The 12,782-nt window shown below is 46.1% G+C and overlaps 1 protein-coding gene across 1 annotated transcript; it reads left to right on the top strand.

The window, feature by feature from the left end:
- The first annotated feature begins 373 nt into the window (after positions 1-373).
- CCDC117 (coiled-coil domain containing 117) lies at positions 374-7,263 on the top strand. Its single transcript, XM_059713307.1, has 5 exons — positions 374-654; positions 794-844; positions 1,191-1,424; positions 3,774-3,911; positions 4,519-7,263. The coding sequence occupies exons 1-5, from the start codon at positions 416-418 to the stop codon at positions 4,772-4,774; spliced, it is 918 nt and encodes a 305-aa protein (XP_059569290.1). The 5' UTR covers positions 374-415; the 3' UTR covers positions 4,775-7,263.
- The last annotated feature ends 5,519 nt before the right edge of the window (positions 7,264-12,782 follow it).

Below are 12,782 nucleotides of genomic sequence, written 5' to 3'. Positions count from 1 at the left end.
CGAGCTAGGGCCTGGCGGCGGCACTACAATTCCCGTCATGCCCCGGGCCTGCCTGCCGCCCGCTCCCATCATCCCCCGGGCCGGCCTTGCAGTTGCAGCTCCCGTCATGCCCCGGGCCGGTCCTGGCGCCCGCACTACGACTCCCATCATGCCCCGGGCCGGACCGGGCCTCGTACTACAGCTCCCATCATACCCTAAGATGGAGGCCTCGCACTTTGCAGGTCCCGTCATGCCCTGGGCCTGGCCGGGCCTCGTACTACCACTCCCGTCATGCTCCGGGCCGGGCCAAGCCTCGCACTACAGCTCCCATGATGCCTGCGGGCGCGCTGTCCAAGCGCGGGGAAAGGCCTGGAAAGCGCGGCGGCGGCGGCGGCTGCGGCGGGGCTGAGGCGGCGGCGCTCGGGTCCGGGCCGCGATGGCCGCACTGGGCCGAGCCGCACCGGCCGCCGCGTTCCCGCAGGCCCCCGCCGCGCGGCCGGACGGCGCCCTGCAGCCCGCGGCCCCCCCCGGCCCCAGCCCGAGCCCGGGCGGCGGGGCCCTGCGCGGCGCCTTCGACGTCGCCTCCCTCGCGGCCATCGGCAGCTTCGGCGCGGGCCTGGGCCTGGGCCTGGGGCTGGACCTGGCGGCGGCGCCGGCGCCCGCAGCCCGCGCACGGTGAGTGCCCGCGGGGCCGTGCGCGGCGCTGGACGCGGGGGGGGGAGGGGCGGCCCGGCCCGGCCCGGCCCGGCCCGGCTCTGCGCAGGGATGCGCAGCAGCAACACGGGGTCACCGGCTGTCCGTTTTCCCCTTGCAGAGTTCCCGTGCGCTGCGGAAGGAAGCACAAACTGGAGGACGAAGCAGATGGGTAAATTAAATTGGCTTTCGGACACCTGTTTTTATTTTCAGTTGCGCGGCGCTGTTTTGCGGGGCTGCGGAGACGTGCTCGGGGCCAGGTGGGAGGCGAGCGCCCTGTGTTAATTGCAGCGCGCGCAGTCGACACTGCCGGCACGCGCGGTGATTAGCTTCGCGTAAGGACGCCGCCTGCGCAGGCGCTGAGGGCCGACCGGACGTTTGCGCGCTGTCCGAGGCAGGCTCTGCTTTCGCGGTCTGCCCGCTCTGCAGAAGTGCAGACGCGACAGACTACGAAATGACTGTTTTGCGTCGCGATATCAAACATGCTTTCGCCAACTGTGAATTTGTTTGCGTCTCAGCTGCCCTGCGAGGAAGAGGAGACTGGCCGCGGCCGAGCATTGCCCTCTGACTCCCAGCCCCGAAGAGTGGGGTCTCTGCGCAGGTCAGCAGGCAGCTGGGGCGTTAGCAGGTCAGTGCGGTGGTAGCCTTCCTGAAGCTGGCATGTTAGAAATGTCCTGTGAAGAAATGGATCAGACAATGGGGGAACAGCAGTACGAGGTTGCCCGCAGGAAGCTTCAGGAAATTGAGGACAGGTAAATGCAGGGATCGAGTAGACTGGGTTTGCCTAGCTTTTCCTTTCCTGGCGTTGAGAGAAACTGCAGCCCGCTAGGTTATTGTAGTGGGGCGCCGGCACCGTTACCAGTTGGAGACTAGTTTTCTGTGTAGCTCGCTTCTCGAGTGCTTTGAAACCCGCATGCAGGTTTAAATCATCCTGAAAACTTATGCCACGTGGATATTTGGGGTGGTGTTAGCGATCCAAATTTGAGATCGCTAGAATAAGGGGTCATCAGTTTACACCTCATAGGCGATGCATAGGGAGTGCACGTGCACCCCCGAGAGCGCTGGAGAGCTAGCGCTCTTGGCGTAGGCGACGGGCCAGGGGGGCGGGGGGAGTGCCGGTGCCCCCCCCGCCCTGGCTCGGCGTCCAGCTGCGGGGGGACCCCTCTGGTTGGCGATCGGCCGCGGGGGGGGGGGACCCCCCTGCTGCTTGACACCACTGCGGTGGCTTGCAGACAGTCCCCACCCTCGCCACCAGTGTCAGTGCGGTCCCCGCTCACCACCACCAAACCCCCGACACCGCTGCTACCTCCTGTGGGCAGTCGCCCTGGCCCCCAGCCTTGGGAGGCATGTGTCGCCTATGTTACACCTTTCTCAAAATCACGTGACATCAAAATGTTGTGGTTACTGAAACTTTGGCACGTCTGGGGCTCAAACTACAAGTCTCATCTTCCACGAATTGATGCTGTCCTATCTGCATTGAATTAAACATGTGTCAGTCACCCCCTGTCCTTCTGGAGTATTTACATTTCAAAGTCATTCAGCGTAAAAGCTAAATTTACAATATGCCTTCAGCCAAATTGCTGAGAGAGAAAATTACTTGTGCTGTTTTGAGCAAGAGTTTTTGCAGGCAGCCTGTTGTTCGCGTAAGGCGGTGGTCATTGAGTCTTGAGTTTGACTTCTGCCCTGGGCAGCACTCTGAGAACGTGCTGCGCACATCGCTGGTCTTTGCTTGAATTCTACAGGGATTCTGTGTGGAAGTTTTGCCCTGAGACAAAGAGCGTATGATCTGAAGAGCCAGTATTTCAAAGGATTCTCAAACCGTGTATCTGTCCAGGCTTTATTTAAGAAATAGTAATTAGGAAGGGAAGACAAAGACAGTGATAAACAGTAGTGTTAATGTAAGCATGCTTTATGTTTAGGAAATAAGACATTGAGACTATCTTCTTGAGTTCTTGTATGACTCCCCATTGCTGTAGTGTGAGTGCCTCTGTCTCTAGTGTAATTACCTTTCTCATGCTTCTGTGAGGTACAATAGAGCTGTTAAACCCATTTTACAGATGAGGAACTGAGAAATATGGGAAATATAACTTGCCCAATATCACACGTGAAGTCTGGAAGATGTGAGAAATGTAACCTTTGTTTCCCCAAGTCCCAGGGGAGTATGCCAACTTCTGGCTTATCCTTCCTCTCCGGCTGGTATGAGAGTGAAACTTCCCTTAATAGAAAGCCCGGATAATAAGTTGCACCTGATAATAAGTTGTTAGTTAAAGCAGTAAACCATCTGAAGTAAATACAGAAAACAAACTTGGCTTTTCCATGATTTGTGCAGTCTATACCAGTGGTTCACATCTGTCAGCTGCAGCCTGTAAAGTACAGTAATTCCTGTGGTAGAAGGAAATGTCAGATACTTGAAAAATTGTGTTCACGTGAAGTTTTTTTTTTAAATGGTCAGAGCAAAGTGCAGCTAGGATCCCTCTGCAAAATGTTGTCGAAAAATTGAGCATTATGCAAACGGTATTTAACAAAGTTAAAATGCAACACGTGCCCAAAAGACATAATTTTCTGATCCTCGGTGGCCTAAGTTTAAGGGTACTCAGTGTTTTTGTACATGGGTGTAAGGCATTTTTGTGTCAGCCTTATTAATAGAGGGGGGGTTTTAATTTTTAGGAACTTTTTAGGAGATTCTGTTCTTTTGCTCTTTCCAGATTCTCATGTGCTGTGCTGATGTACATCTGCTTATATGCACATTTATTACCATATCTAAATATATATATATATAAATGTTTTGCATCAAAGAAAGTCTTTGTAATGGGTCCTAGATGATCAAGCATTGTGTCATTTTAATCTCTAGCAAGAAATCTGAATATGAAGGATTTCATGAATGATAAAGAGCAAAGAAGGTGAAATTGCTACTTTAAGAGTCCTTTTATGCTTGTGACTGAACTAGATTTTCCATTGAATAGCATTCAGTACTTCTCTTTTATACTATGGCAGTGTTGTACAACGCTCTGCAGCGTAGAAATACCTTTACTTAGGACTGAGATGACTGATAGCTGGGTACTCAATACTCTGTTATTTCCCCCTTTCCTCTCCATTTCTAGGATAATTGATGAAGATGATGATGTTCATGCTGATGGACATACTAGCAATCTGCCCACTCTCGTCTTGTCTGATACCCTTAAAAAAGGGATGAAGAGGGATTTTGGTGAAGTCCTGACAAAGAAAATAATAGAGTCCATGTAAGTTGTGGGGAAAATGTTGGTACTGCATAGGTAAGGCATGCAAACGAGAAGGGGTCGCATCTGTCATTAAGCTTTGGTTTCACTGTCGTCAAAAAGTATTTGTGATGAGACCCTTTGATCTTCTCTGTGATGCAACCAGTGTTGTGCAACAGGATCTTTTATTTGGTTAAAAATAGGACACTTATTTTCAATTTATAGTAAAAAGTTTCCATTTAAACTATAAACTCCCTTTCATTAACCCATATTCTGATGTAAACAGTCTGCCTTGAGGGGAAACTGTTGTGTTGTAAACAGTGGTGGTCATATTTGGTACCATGGGAGAAAAGCACTTTTTTTCCTCCTCTTTGTGGTATTAGGAGTGAAAGCAATGCAATGAAATAAAGAAAGAGGAAACGTTGGGATTAATATCAGGAAAAACATGTTGCGAGAGCGTCTCTGACAGGGAGTGATCTTTCCCCTCCCTCCCCACCAAATAGACCGGGTGAAATACTAGTGTGTGCGCTCTGGGAAACAGTTTTGTGCCGATGTAGAATGAAATGGGTCCTCTCCATTTACAGTTGTAACTGAAAGAATTTTGATTAAACTAAGACTCCATCCGTTCTAGGAGCCGTCCCTCAATGGAGCTGGTGCTTTGGAAACCTCTCCCTGAATTCCTCACGGACAAACTGAAGACTGTTTCTGTTGCTAAAAACTTCAAGCATCAGGAAACAGAAGGGTGCCAGGCCAAGCAGTCAGCATGTGGAGCTGCCTTCCACCCACAGACTGAAACATTCTCTGAAGCACAACGGACTGTGATGTCTCCAGATCTCTATGTTAGTTTGGGAGCCCCTGGGTGTGCAGAAGAGGAAATGGAATTGTAGAAGCCAGATTGCAGACTGAAATGTGCACATTTTTGAAGGTTTCTGTGGCTGGTTTCATTCTCTCTTCGCTTTTGGTATGAGACGTGGATCTGAAGTGTTATTATTTGGGTTGTGTTGTTTTGTTTTATGGTAACAATCAGAAGAATGTGGATTTGGGCAGTCACAGCTCTAAGAAACAGAAGAGAAGCTTTTATAATCCAATAAAAATAACATTTTTACAAGGAAATCCCATGAACTTTGGAACAGGGAAGGAGTTCTCCAACTGGCTTACTGGGAAATGTCCTTTTAGTAGTTGCCTTTGGTGAGAAGTACACAGCAGATACTGAATGTAATAGGGGATCAAGCCACCCCTTATGCTTGCTGAGCCATTAAGATTTTGGCGTATGCTTTGCTTGGTGTGCTAGCTTTGTTTGGGATTGCTCAGATATTTTGAAAGCAGATCTTTTGAGTTGAATCTGAGGTAGACAAGCCACCTTTGTGAAAAAGCAGTTCTGTACTTTTTGCTTCATTTGTGACTGGCTTGAGCTCAACCTTAAAATGCAAGCCTGGAAAACTACTGTTCTGCAGCGTGGTAGGGAAACACAAGTTAGAACTACACCAGTACCCTGTGCTTTTGCTGTCACTAGGAAGTAAAATTGGTGACTGAGTTGAAAAGTTGGCTATTTAATTTTACTCGCTCACTGGCCCAAGAAACTTTTTAAAAAGTTAAAAATAGTTTGGGTTTCTCTGAACTATCCAAACAGAAGAGCTTTTTATCATACTGAAGTAAATCCCTTCTTCCATTAGTCAGTGAAGATAAGTTTTTATTGTTTGTTCCCATTCCTGGGGTTCCTTGAAGATATCTGAAGGAAAATTTTCCTTCTAGCAGGGGAGGTGGGATATGTTGGGAACCTTACTCATTTACCATGCCAGTCTATTTGCCTTGACTTCCCTTGCACTACGTTCCTGCCCAGGGCAGGGGGTCGGACTTGATCTGTTCAGGTCCCTTCCGACCCTGGAAACTACGAAACAGGTACAGTAGTTCTTTCCATGACAGCTTTGGATTCATTGCAGTGGCTACGTGTTTCTGCTTACATACCATCTCTGTAGCCTTTGTGATTGGACATTCTTCTGTTTAATAACTTCTGTCAAAATATGCATTTTTTTTAATTGAGCTTTTCTTTTGAAGCCAGTGTTTCTGCTGTTTTGGCTGGTAGTGGTAGCTTTTTGTTGAGAAGAGACCCCTTTGGACTTGGGCATAAGGAGCCTGGTTGAGGAACTCCACGCCGGTTCAACTCTCCACTCCATTTTCTGGCTGGCTGTACTTGCCCAAGAAAAAGAACTTTGTTTCATATATCAGCAAAAGTTTTCATAACACTAACATTGTCCTGGTACTTGAGTCGTTATTGAAGTAAGCTGGAAACTGGTGTAAAATATTTCCACTGAAATAATTGATTTCTGTACTGGACAAATGTGTGCACCTTTTTTCCATTCTTGTATCTAATTTCCTGTTTGAAAACCTCTTTGTCATGTAATACGCAAAATTTCTTGTGTGTGTTGCTTAAACCTACCAAATCACTTACAGTTGTACAGCGTTTGAAGCCTAGTACCTATAACATAAGGAGTTTGAGGGAAGGCATTATTTACTATGCGGGTAGAGGATGCTGTGATGCTCCCAAATAGGTATCTTCTTCAAGCTTGTAGTGCTGTGGAAAAGGTTCAAGGCTGAGACTAGGCTAAGACAATGGATTTGGCCTGAAACATCCGATGGAGAAAACAGAAACAGCAAAACCAAGGCAGAGGAATGCAAAGGACCTTAGGAGGCCGATGAAATCCAAACAGCTTTTTTTCCCCGTTTAGACTTGCTATGTTTTTTTCATATCTGAGTTGCAGACAAACTAATCTTTGTATATGCTTAGTACAAATGGGATTTTTTCTATGGTTTTAACAACTTTGCATATCCCATTTGTACCAAAGGTTGCTGTTCAGATATATGTGTCCACTTCAGATCCTTTGGTGCTGTGCAGAGCCCCCTGAACTAGTTTACTCTGCTTGTCAAATCTAGGATTCCTTAGTGGCATAAACTGTAAGATGAGAGCTCTTGTATGGAAAGCAGCTCAGCTTCGAGTGGCAAGCATCTAGTCTGAGTTCTTGTTTGTTTTGAAAAAGAGAAAACATTTGTTTCTTAACTTGATGAGGGAGTGAGATCTGCCTTCCATCCCTAGACTAAGCGGGGCTGTTGAACTGCAGTCTGCTTTAACTATCCATTGCCCAAGGCGTGGGTAGATGAGCAATTGAAAGGACGTGCATTCATGATGGTTACATTTCTCGTTCGCTTCCTTAAAGAACTTCTGCTGATTCTGCACGTTATAAGATGGCACAAATGGTGTAGCACCATGGAAACCCTTGATGATGCTTTATTTTGAAATAGGAAAATCTGATTCCAGCGTGTCTTGTTGGGACCAAATTACTATTTGTATATTAGTTTTCAATAAAATTTTTAATGTGTGGTTTGGTTTTTTTAGGTGACTAACATTTTTACTGGAAACCAGGATGAAAGCTAGACAGCACTTAGTTACTCTTGAAAGAAGCTCTCATGTACAAAAACGAGTGTAAAATATTGTCTGTGTGTCTGACTCATTGTCCATTCTTTTCTTTACTGTCTTCAGAGTACAGTGAAGAAGAGCTGGAAATTCGACTGACACCAAGAGTTAGCTAACCAGCCTAGCTCTGATTTTTTTGTTTTGTTTTTTTAATAACTCAAGAAAACTCAGACTAAGAAAAGCTTTAAAATGTGCACCTGTGTAATAGCTAGCTTTTATGGGGACATGAGACAAAGTAATTGATTATTGGTTTTTTGACCCTATGTCTATTCAGGGGCCTTCAGTCACTTCTCTAAAGATTAAACAAGCTGCAGGTGAGCTCAGTCAAAGCTATTTTTGATTTACAGATGGCAAAACCTGAGGTGTGACTAAGGAATGGTGTTTCCTGTACTGGATCAAACCGCTCGATTGTGTTAAAACCTTGTCCATCCGCAAGTTTTTCTTAAGCTTTGCAGGCAGGAGTAGTACCACTGCTGCTGCACCAGATCCAGGAAAGGCTTAGCCCCCTTCCCCTGCCATAATTTCAAACTACTTGGGTACTGACTTGCATGGGAGGCACAGTCCTTGCTATTGCACCTGCTCTGGAGCTCTTCCTGATGTAACCCTACTGCAAGGTTCCCTGTCATACTAACAAGTCCGGGTTGCTTTGTTACTCTTTAGCCTTTTCCTTCCTTCCCACTTGGTTTCTGTGCAAGACTGGCTAGTCTCCCCTCAGTTAGTGGCTTCTCTTTTGACAAGGTTTCCAGCAACTGAGGCAATCCTTTAGCTGTAGTTCAGTTAAGAGATGTATGAGGGTAGGAAGATATCTGAAATAAGCTGAATGTTTTTGCCCAGCCACTCAAAAGTTGATCTAGTGCTTTTGAATTGCTTTGTCCTTTACCTACCTCAAAAATAAGATTCTGTTGCATGTTGACATTTATTTAATATATTTTCCCCAGATTACATGTTTTTTAAATTTAGAATAAGATCATTATTTAAATGATCTGAAAACGTTTCTTTAAATGGTCATATTTTTCCTTCTGTCCCTTCCAGTTTGTGTTTAATTTTTGTTATTTCAAAAATGGTAGTAGAAGTGTCATTGGGGTATCAGGTTATGTATTAGAAGCATCGTATTTGGGGTATTAGACATGGAACTAAACAAAAACTGATTACATTTGAGATATTCCCAACCTCTAGGGCAGTTCTCGGCCTTTTTAGAGTCAGGGAGCCCTTCAAAACATTTTTTAATGTAGTGGCACCTGCAGTTGAAAACCACTGTTGTGCTCCCTCATTGATTCTCAACCAGGGTGCTGTTGCACACCTCTGCCTGTATTGGGGTTTTCTGATGAACCTAAATCAGGCAGGATCAGAGGCATAACTAAATGAGCTTGCCCTGGGTGTCCCTGCACTTGATCCCTCCACCTGGGCAGTGGCTCTTACCCAGCCTAACCCCTCCGGATGGGCAGTAAAAAGGCTGTGACTGGAGCATGCGCTCTTGCCACAGCCCTTTCTGGCCCAACCCCATATCCTCCTACCAGAAACGGGAGCATAGGACAGACCCACTGTTGCTGGGAGGAGGATGTGGGTTCAAACCAGGAAGAGATTAACATTTGAATAGTTGTTTATGAGATCAATGAGGCTGTCGGGGAAATGCAGGCAGAAGCTAGCTCCCGTCTAAGCGTGGGATGATGCAGTATTGCAAGTTGGGCACTAGGTGCTGCTGCCGACAGCTCTTCATTGGTTTGGCAATCATGCCTCCCAGAGCAGTGTTTCTCAACCTGTGTGTCACCACCCCGAAGAGGGTCAAAGGAATATGTGAACGGGTCATGAACAAACTTTAAAAATGGATTCTCCTTTTAAAAGAGAAAAACATGGGATGTTTTCCCCTTGCAAGCTGTCAGAGTTTCAGCCTGAAAGGGGCTGCTTGGGGCCTCCCTTTCCCAGCCCCGGCCCCACACATTGGGCAGGGCGCAATGCATTGCGAGTGATGGGTACTGAGTCGGGACTGGCCATCAAAGTTTACAGATGGGTCCTGTTACAAAAAAGGTTGAGAACTACTGTCCCTGAGAGTTACAGGTTTTAGCTGTATTGGTCTACAGGCCAAAGAAACCGGGACTAGTGGTAGAGGTGATAACGTTTATTAGACCAATTAGATATTTGCAAGTTTTTGGGCACACTTGCCCTTCTTCAGGCATAGGAGAGTTGCAAAGAGAATGCAAAGCATGCAATCTTTGCGATTCTATTCCTGAAGAAGGGTGTGCGCGCCCAAAAGCTTGCAAATAGAGATTTTTTTTTACAAATATCTAGTTGGTCTAATAAAGATATCACTTCTACCATGAGTTCTGATTCCTAGAGAGTTATGGAAAGAAGGAATGGTAGATTTGCACCTTATGGACTATGTAACAGAGATGCATACAAATGAGATGCTACAATAAGTTTGTCTAAATATGCAGGGGTACAAGCATGACCTATCCAAAGTTGTGGGATTCTTTTATGACCTTTCAACGTAGTATTTGTGCATGTTACTTCAGATCACTTAGTCTTTTATTTTCCTTGTCAGTAGGAATAGTTCTTCACAGAATGTCCATGGATGTTGCATCTAACTCAAGCTTACATGGCTCAACTATCATGGGTTCAGTTACTTGCTTGTTTTCTAATGTAATGGATAATTCTAAGGAACTCATTCTTGATATGCAGCCTATATGATTAGCTTTGCATTTAAAATGTAATGGCCTAAGAACTGGTTTTACATTTTCTGTAGTTAAAGGTGTGGTGTTAAAAGGTCTGTTACAGCTGAGAATATTCCACTTGGTAGCTTCCAGTTTCTCTTGCCATTGTGTTATATTGAACAGGCAGAGGTTGCCATCAGGATTGAGCATTTATTGCAGTTGGCATGGCCCTGTCATTGAAGACCTTGCATACTTGGATCTCAAACACCCCAATGTTCAAACAACTAACTAGTTTAGTGATTTCAGCAGTTGTAAGTCTCTTAGCTGTTTTTAAAGTGCAAAGAATCTTCGTTGGTTCATGATTCAGGAAAATGGCTCTGGAAGTGACCCTGCATGGGAAAGAGAGAAATCAGAGTTGAAAGGAACACTGGTTGGAAGAAAAAAATCAATATAAAACAGCTATCTATCAGACAGACAAATCTTTCCCTGCCAGATTTAATCTGCAGGAATATATTGAAATCCTGTTTTTTTTCCAACCCTGCTCTTGTCAAATCCAAAACTCATGTTGCAAATTCTGCTGAGTTTGGTTTGCCTTCCTGTGCTATCTGCCTTGTGCTCTGGCCTTGGCTACCCAGAGGGAAAGGCAGTTCTTCCACTACTGATGCTTGACACAGAATGGGAGAATTATTTAAATGTCTCACAGTGGGAGCACTGCTTTCCCGAATGGATTGAATAGAACTGAGGAGAAGTAGGTTTCTTTCTCTTGTTAGCTGCTTCGTAGAGATTTTGACTAATAATGTCCCATTGGAGTAATGCAAATCCAGTTCCTGGAGAAGAGAGGTAAGGTGGTTGCCTCCTGGTAAAATGTCGGGCACGTGCCTCTTCATTCTGTTACTCCTTATAGGGGTTTAAAGAAGTGTACTGTATCCTTCTTTGAATGCGTCTTGTCATCTTCAGTTCCCCCCAAACCGATCTTCTTGAAACTTGGTAGGCTTCATGCTCTCAGCAGAAGCTACCACCCCCACCCCTGCATGTTTCATCTGAATCAGACAGAAAACAATGTTATAGCTATTTCATTGATTCCCCATTATACCCTATGGCCGGAGCTCCAAGGGAGCTTTGGAGCCGCTTCAGGCGAATTTAAGCAAGAGACCGATTCAGAGCTCCGGATCGGATCCCTGGCACCCACAGCGGCAGGATCCGAAGCTGGATTGAATAGCTGCCTGCTCACGCTGGCCTCATTTTTACTGGTCAATCGCAGGTGCATAGGAAATCATTAATTTACCAACTTGTTATGCAAGTGAAACTAAACAAAGTAACATCTTCAGTAACCTAAACTATTTTAAGCAAAGGGGAATAGTGCTTACGAGTCAACTGTACCCTAAATGGAGAGCTGCAGGAAAATGAGTGAAACGGTGAGAAGTCCCAAGTAGAATGAACCAAGACTTGCTGTGCTTCTTGCTGGGGGCCCTAAGTTATCACAGTGCAGAGAGAGATTTTTTTACCCCAGTTCTTTGTACGTTGCGTTGTAAGAATGCTGTGAATATAGTGAGATGAAGCTGTACACAGATGTGTACTGTTTTTCCAGAAGTAAATTACTGTCATCACCACATGTATAAACTGCTTCAGGTTAATTGAACGACTGAACAGAAAGACAGTGACATCAGTTGCAAGGTTTCACATTTCAGTTGAAGCTGCTCTCTAAAGGCCAGATGTCTCATGCACGCATCTGTGCAGGAAGGGAAACCATAGCCACAAGGGTAGTGGGAAGTCCTTAGTGAGCTTTTCTTGGACAATATGTGCAATTGTGAGGCCTCCACAGGTGCTGCTTTCAGATAGTGGCTACTACTCCATGTAAATGTGTTTAGGCTGTAGCCTGGGGGCTGTAGATGATGCAAGGAAATAGGCTGTCTATTTGAATTCAGTGGGAGCATTGTCATTACTTGGAGCAGATCCTCAAGTAATCTATTTTGAAAGACTTGGAGGAGAAAAAGGTGATTAGGAACAATCCACGTGGATTCACCAAGGGCAGGTCGTGCCTGACCAACCTGACTGCCTTCTATGATGAAGTGACTGGGTCTGTGGCTGCGGGGAGACCAGTGGATGTGGTGTATCTTGATTTTAGCAAGGCTTTTGAGACAGTCTCCCACAGCACTGTGATAAGCAAGCTAAGGAAATACGGGCTGGATGAATGCACTAAGGTGGATAGAAAATGGGCTGAAGCATTGGGCTTACAGAGTAGTAATCAATGGCTTGGATGTCTAGTTGGCAGCCAGTATCAAGTGGAGTGCCCCAGGGGTCGGTTTTGTTCAATGTCTTCATCAACAACCTGGAAGGTGAGATGAGTGCACCCTCAGCAAGTTTGCAGATAACACCATGCCAGGGGGAGTAGGAGAAATGCTGGCGGGTAGGCTAGGATTCAGAGTGACCAAGACAGATTGGGGGATTGGGCCAAAAGAAATCTCATGAGGTTCAACAAGGACAAGTGCTAAGTCCTGCACTTAGGATAAAACAATCCCGTGTACTGGTGCAGGCTGGGGGCCGACTGAGTGGGCAGCAGCTCTGCAGAAAAGGACCTTGGGGTGACAGTGGACAGGAAGCTGAATAGGAGCCAGCAGTGTGCCCGCGTTGCCAAGAAAGCTAATGGCATCCTGGGCTGCATTGGTAGGAGCAGTGCCAGCAGGTCAAGGGAATTGATCATTCCCCTCTATTCTGCACTGGGGAGGCCACATCTGGAGTCCTGCGTCCAGTGGTGGGCCCCCACTGCAGAAAGGATGT

The sequence above is a fragment of the Alligator mississippiensis genome, chromosome 10 (assembly GCF_030867095.1).
Source record: "Alligator mississippiensis isolate rAllMis1 chromosome 10, rAllMis1, whole genome shotgun sequence".
Classification (NCBI taxonomy): Eukaryota; Metazoa; Chordata; order Crocodylia; family Alligatoridae; genus Alligator; species Alligator mississippiensis.
This window is presented reverse-complemented; position numbering and strand designations above follow the sequence as displayed.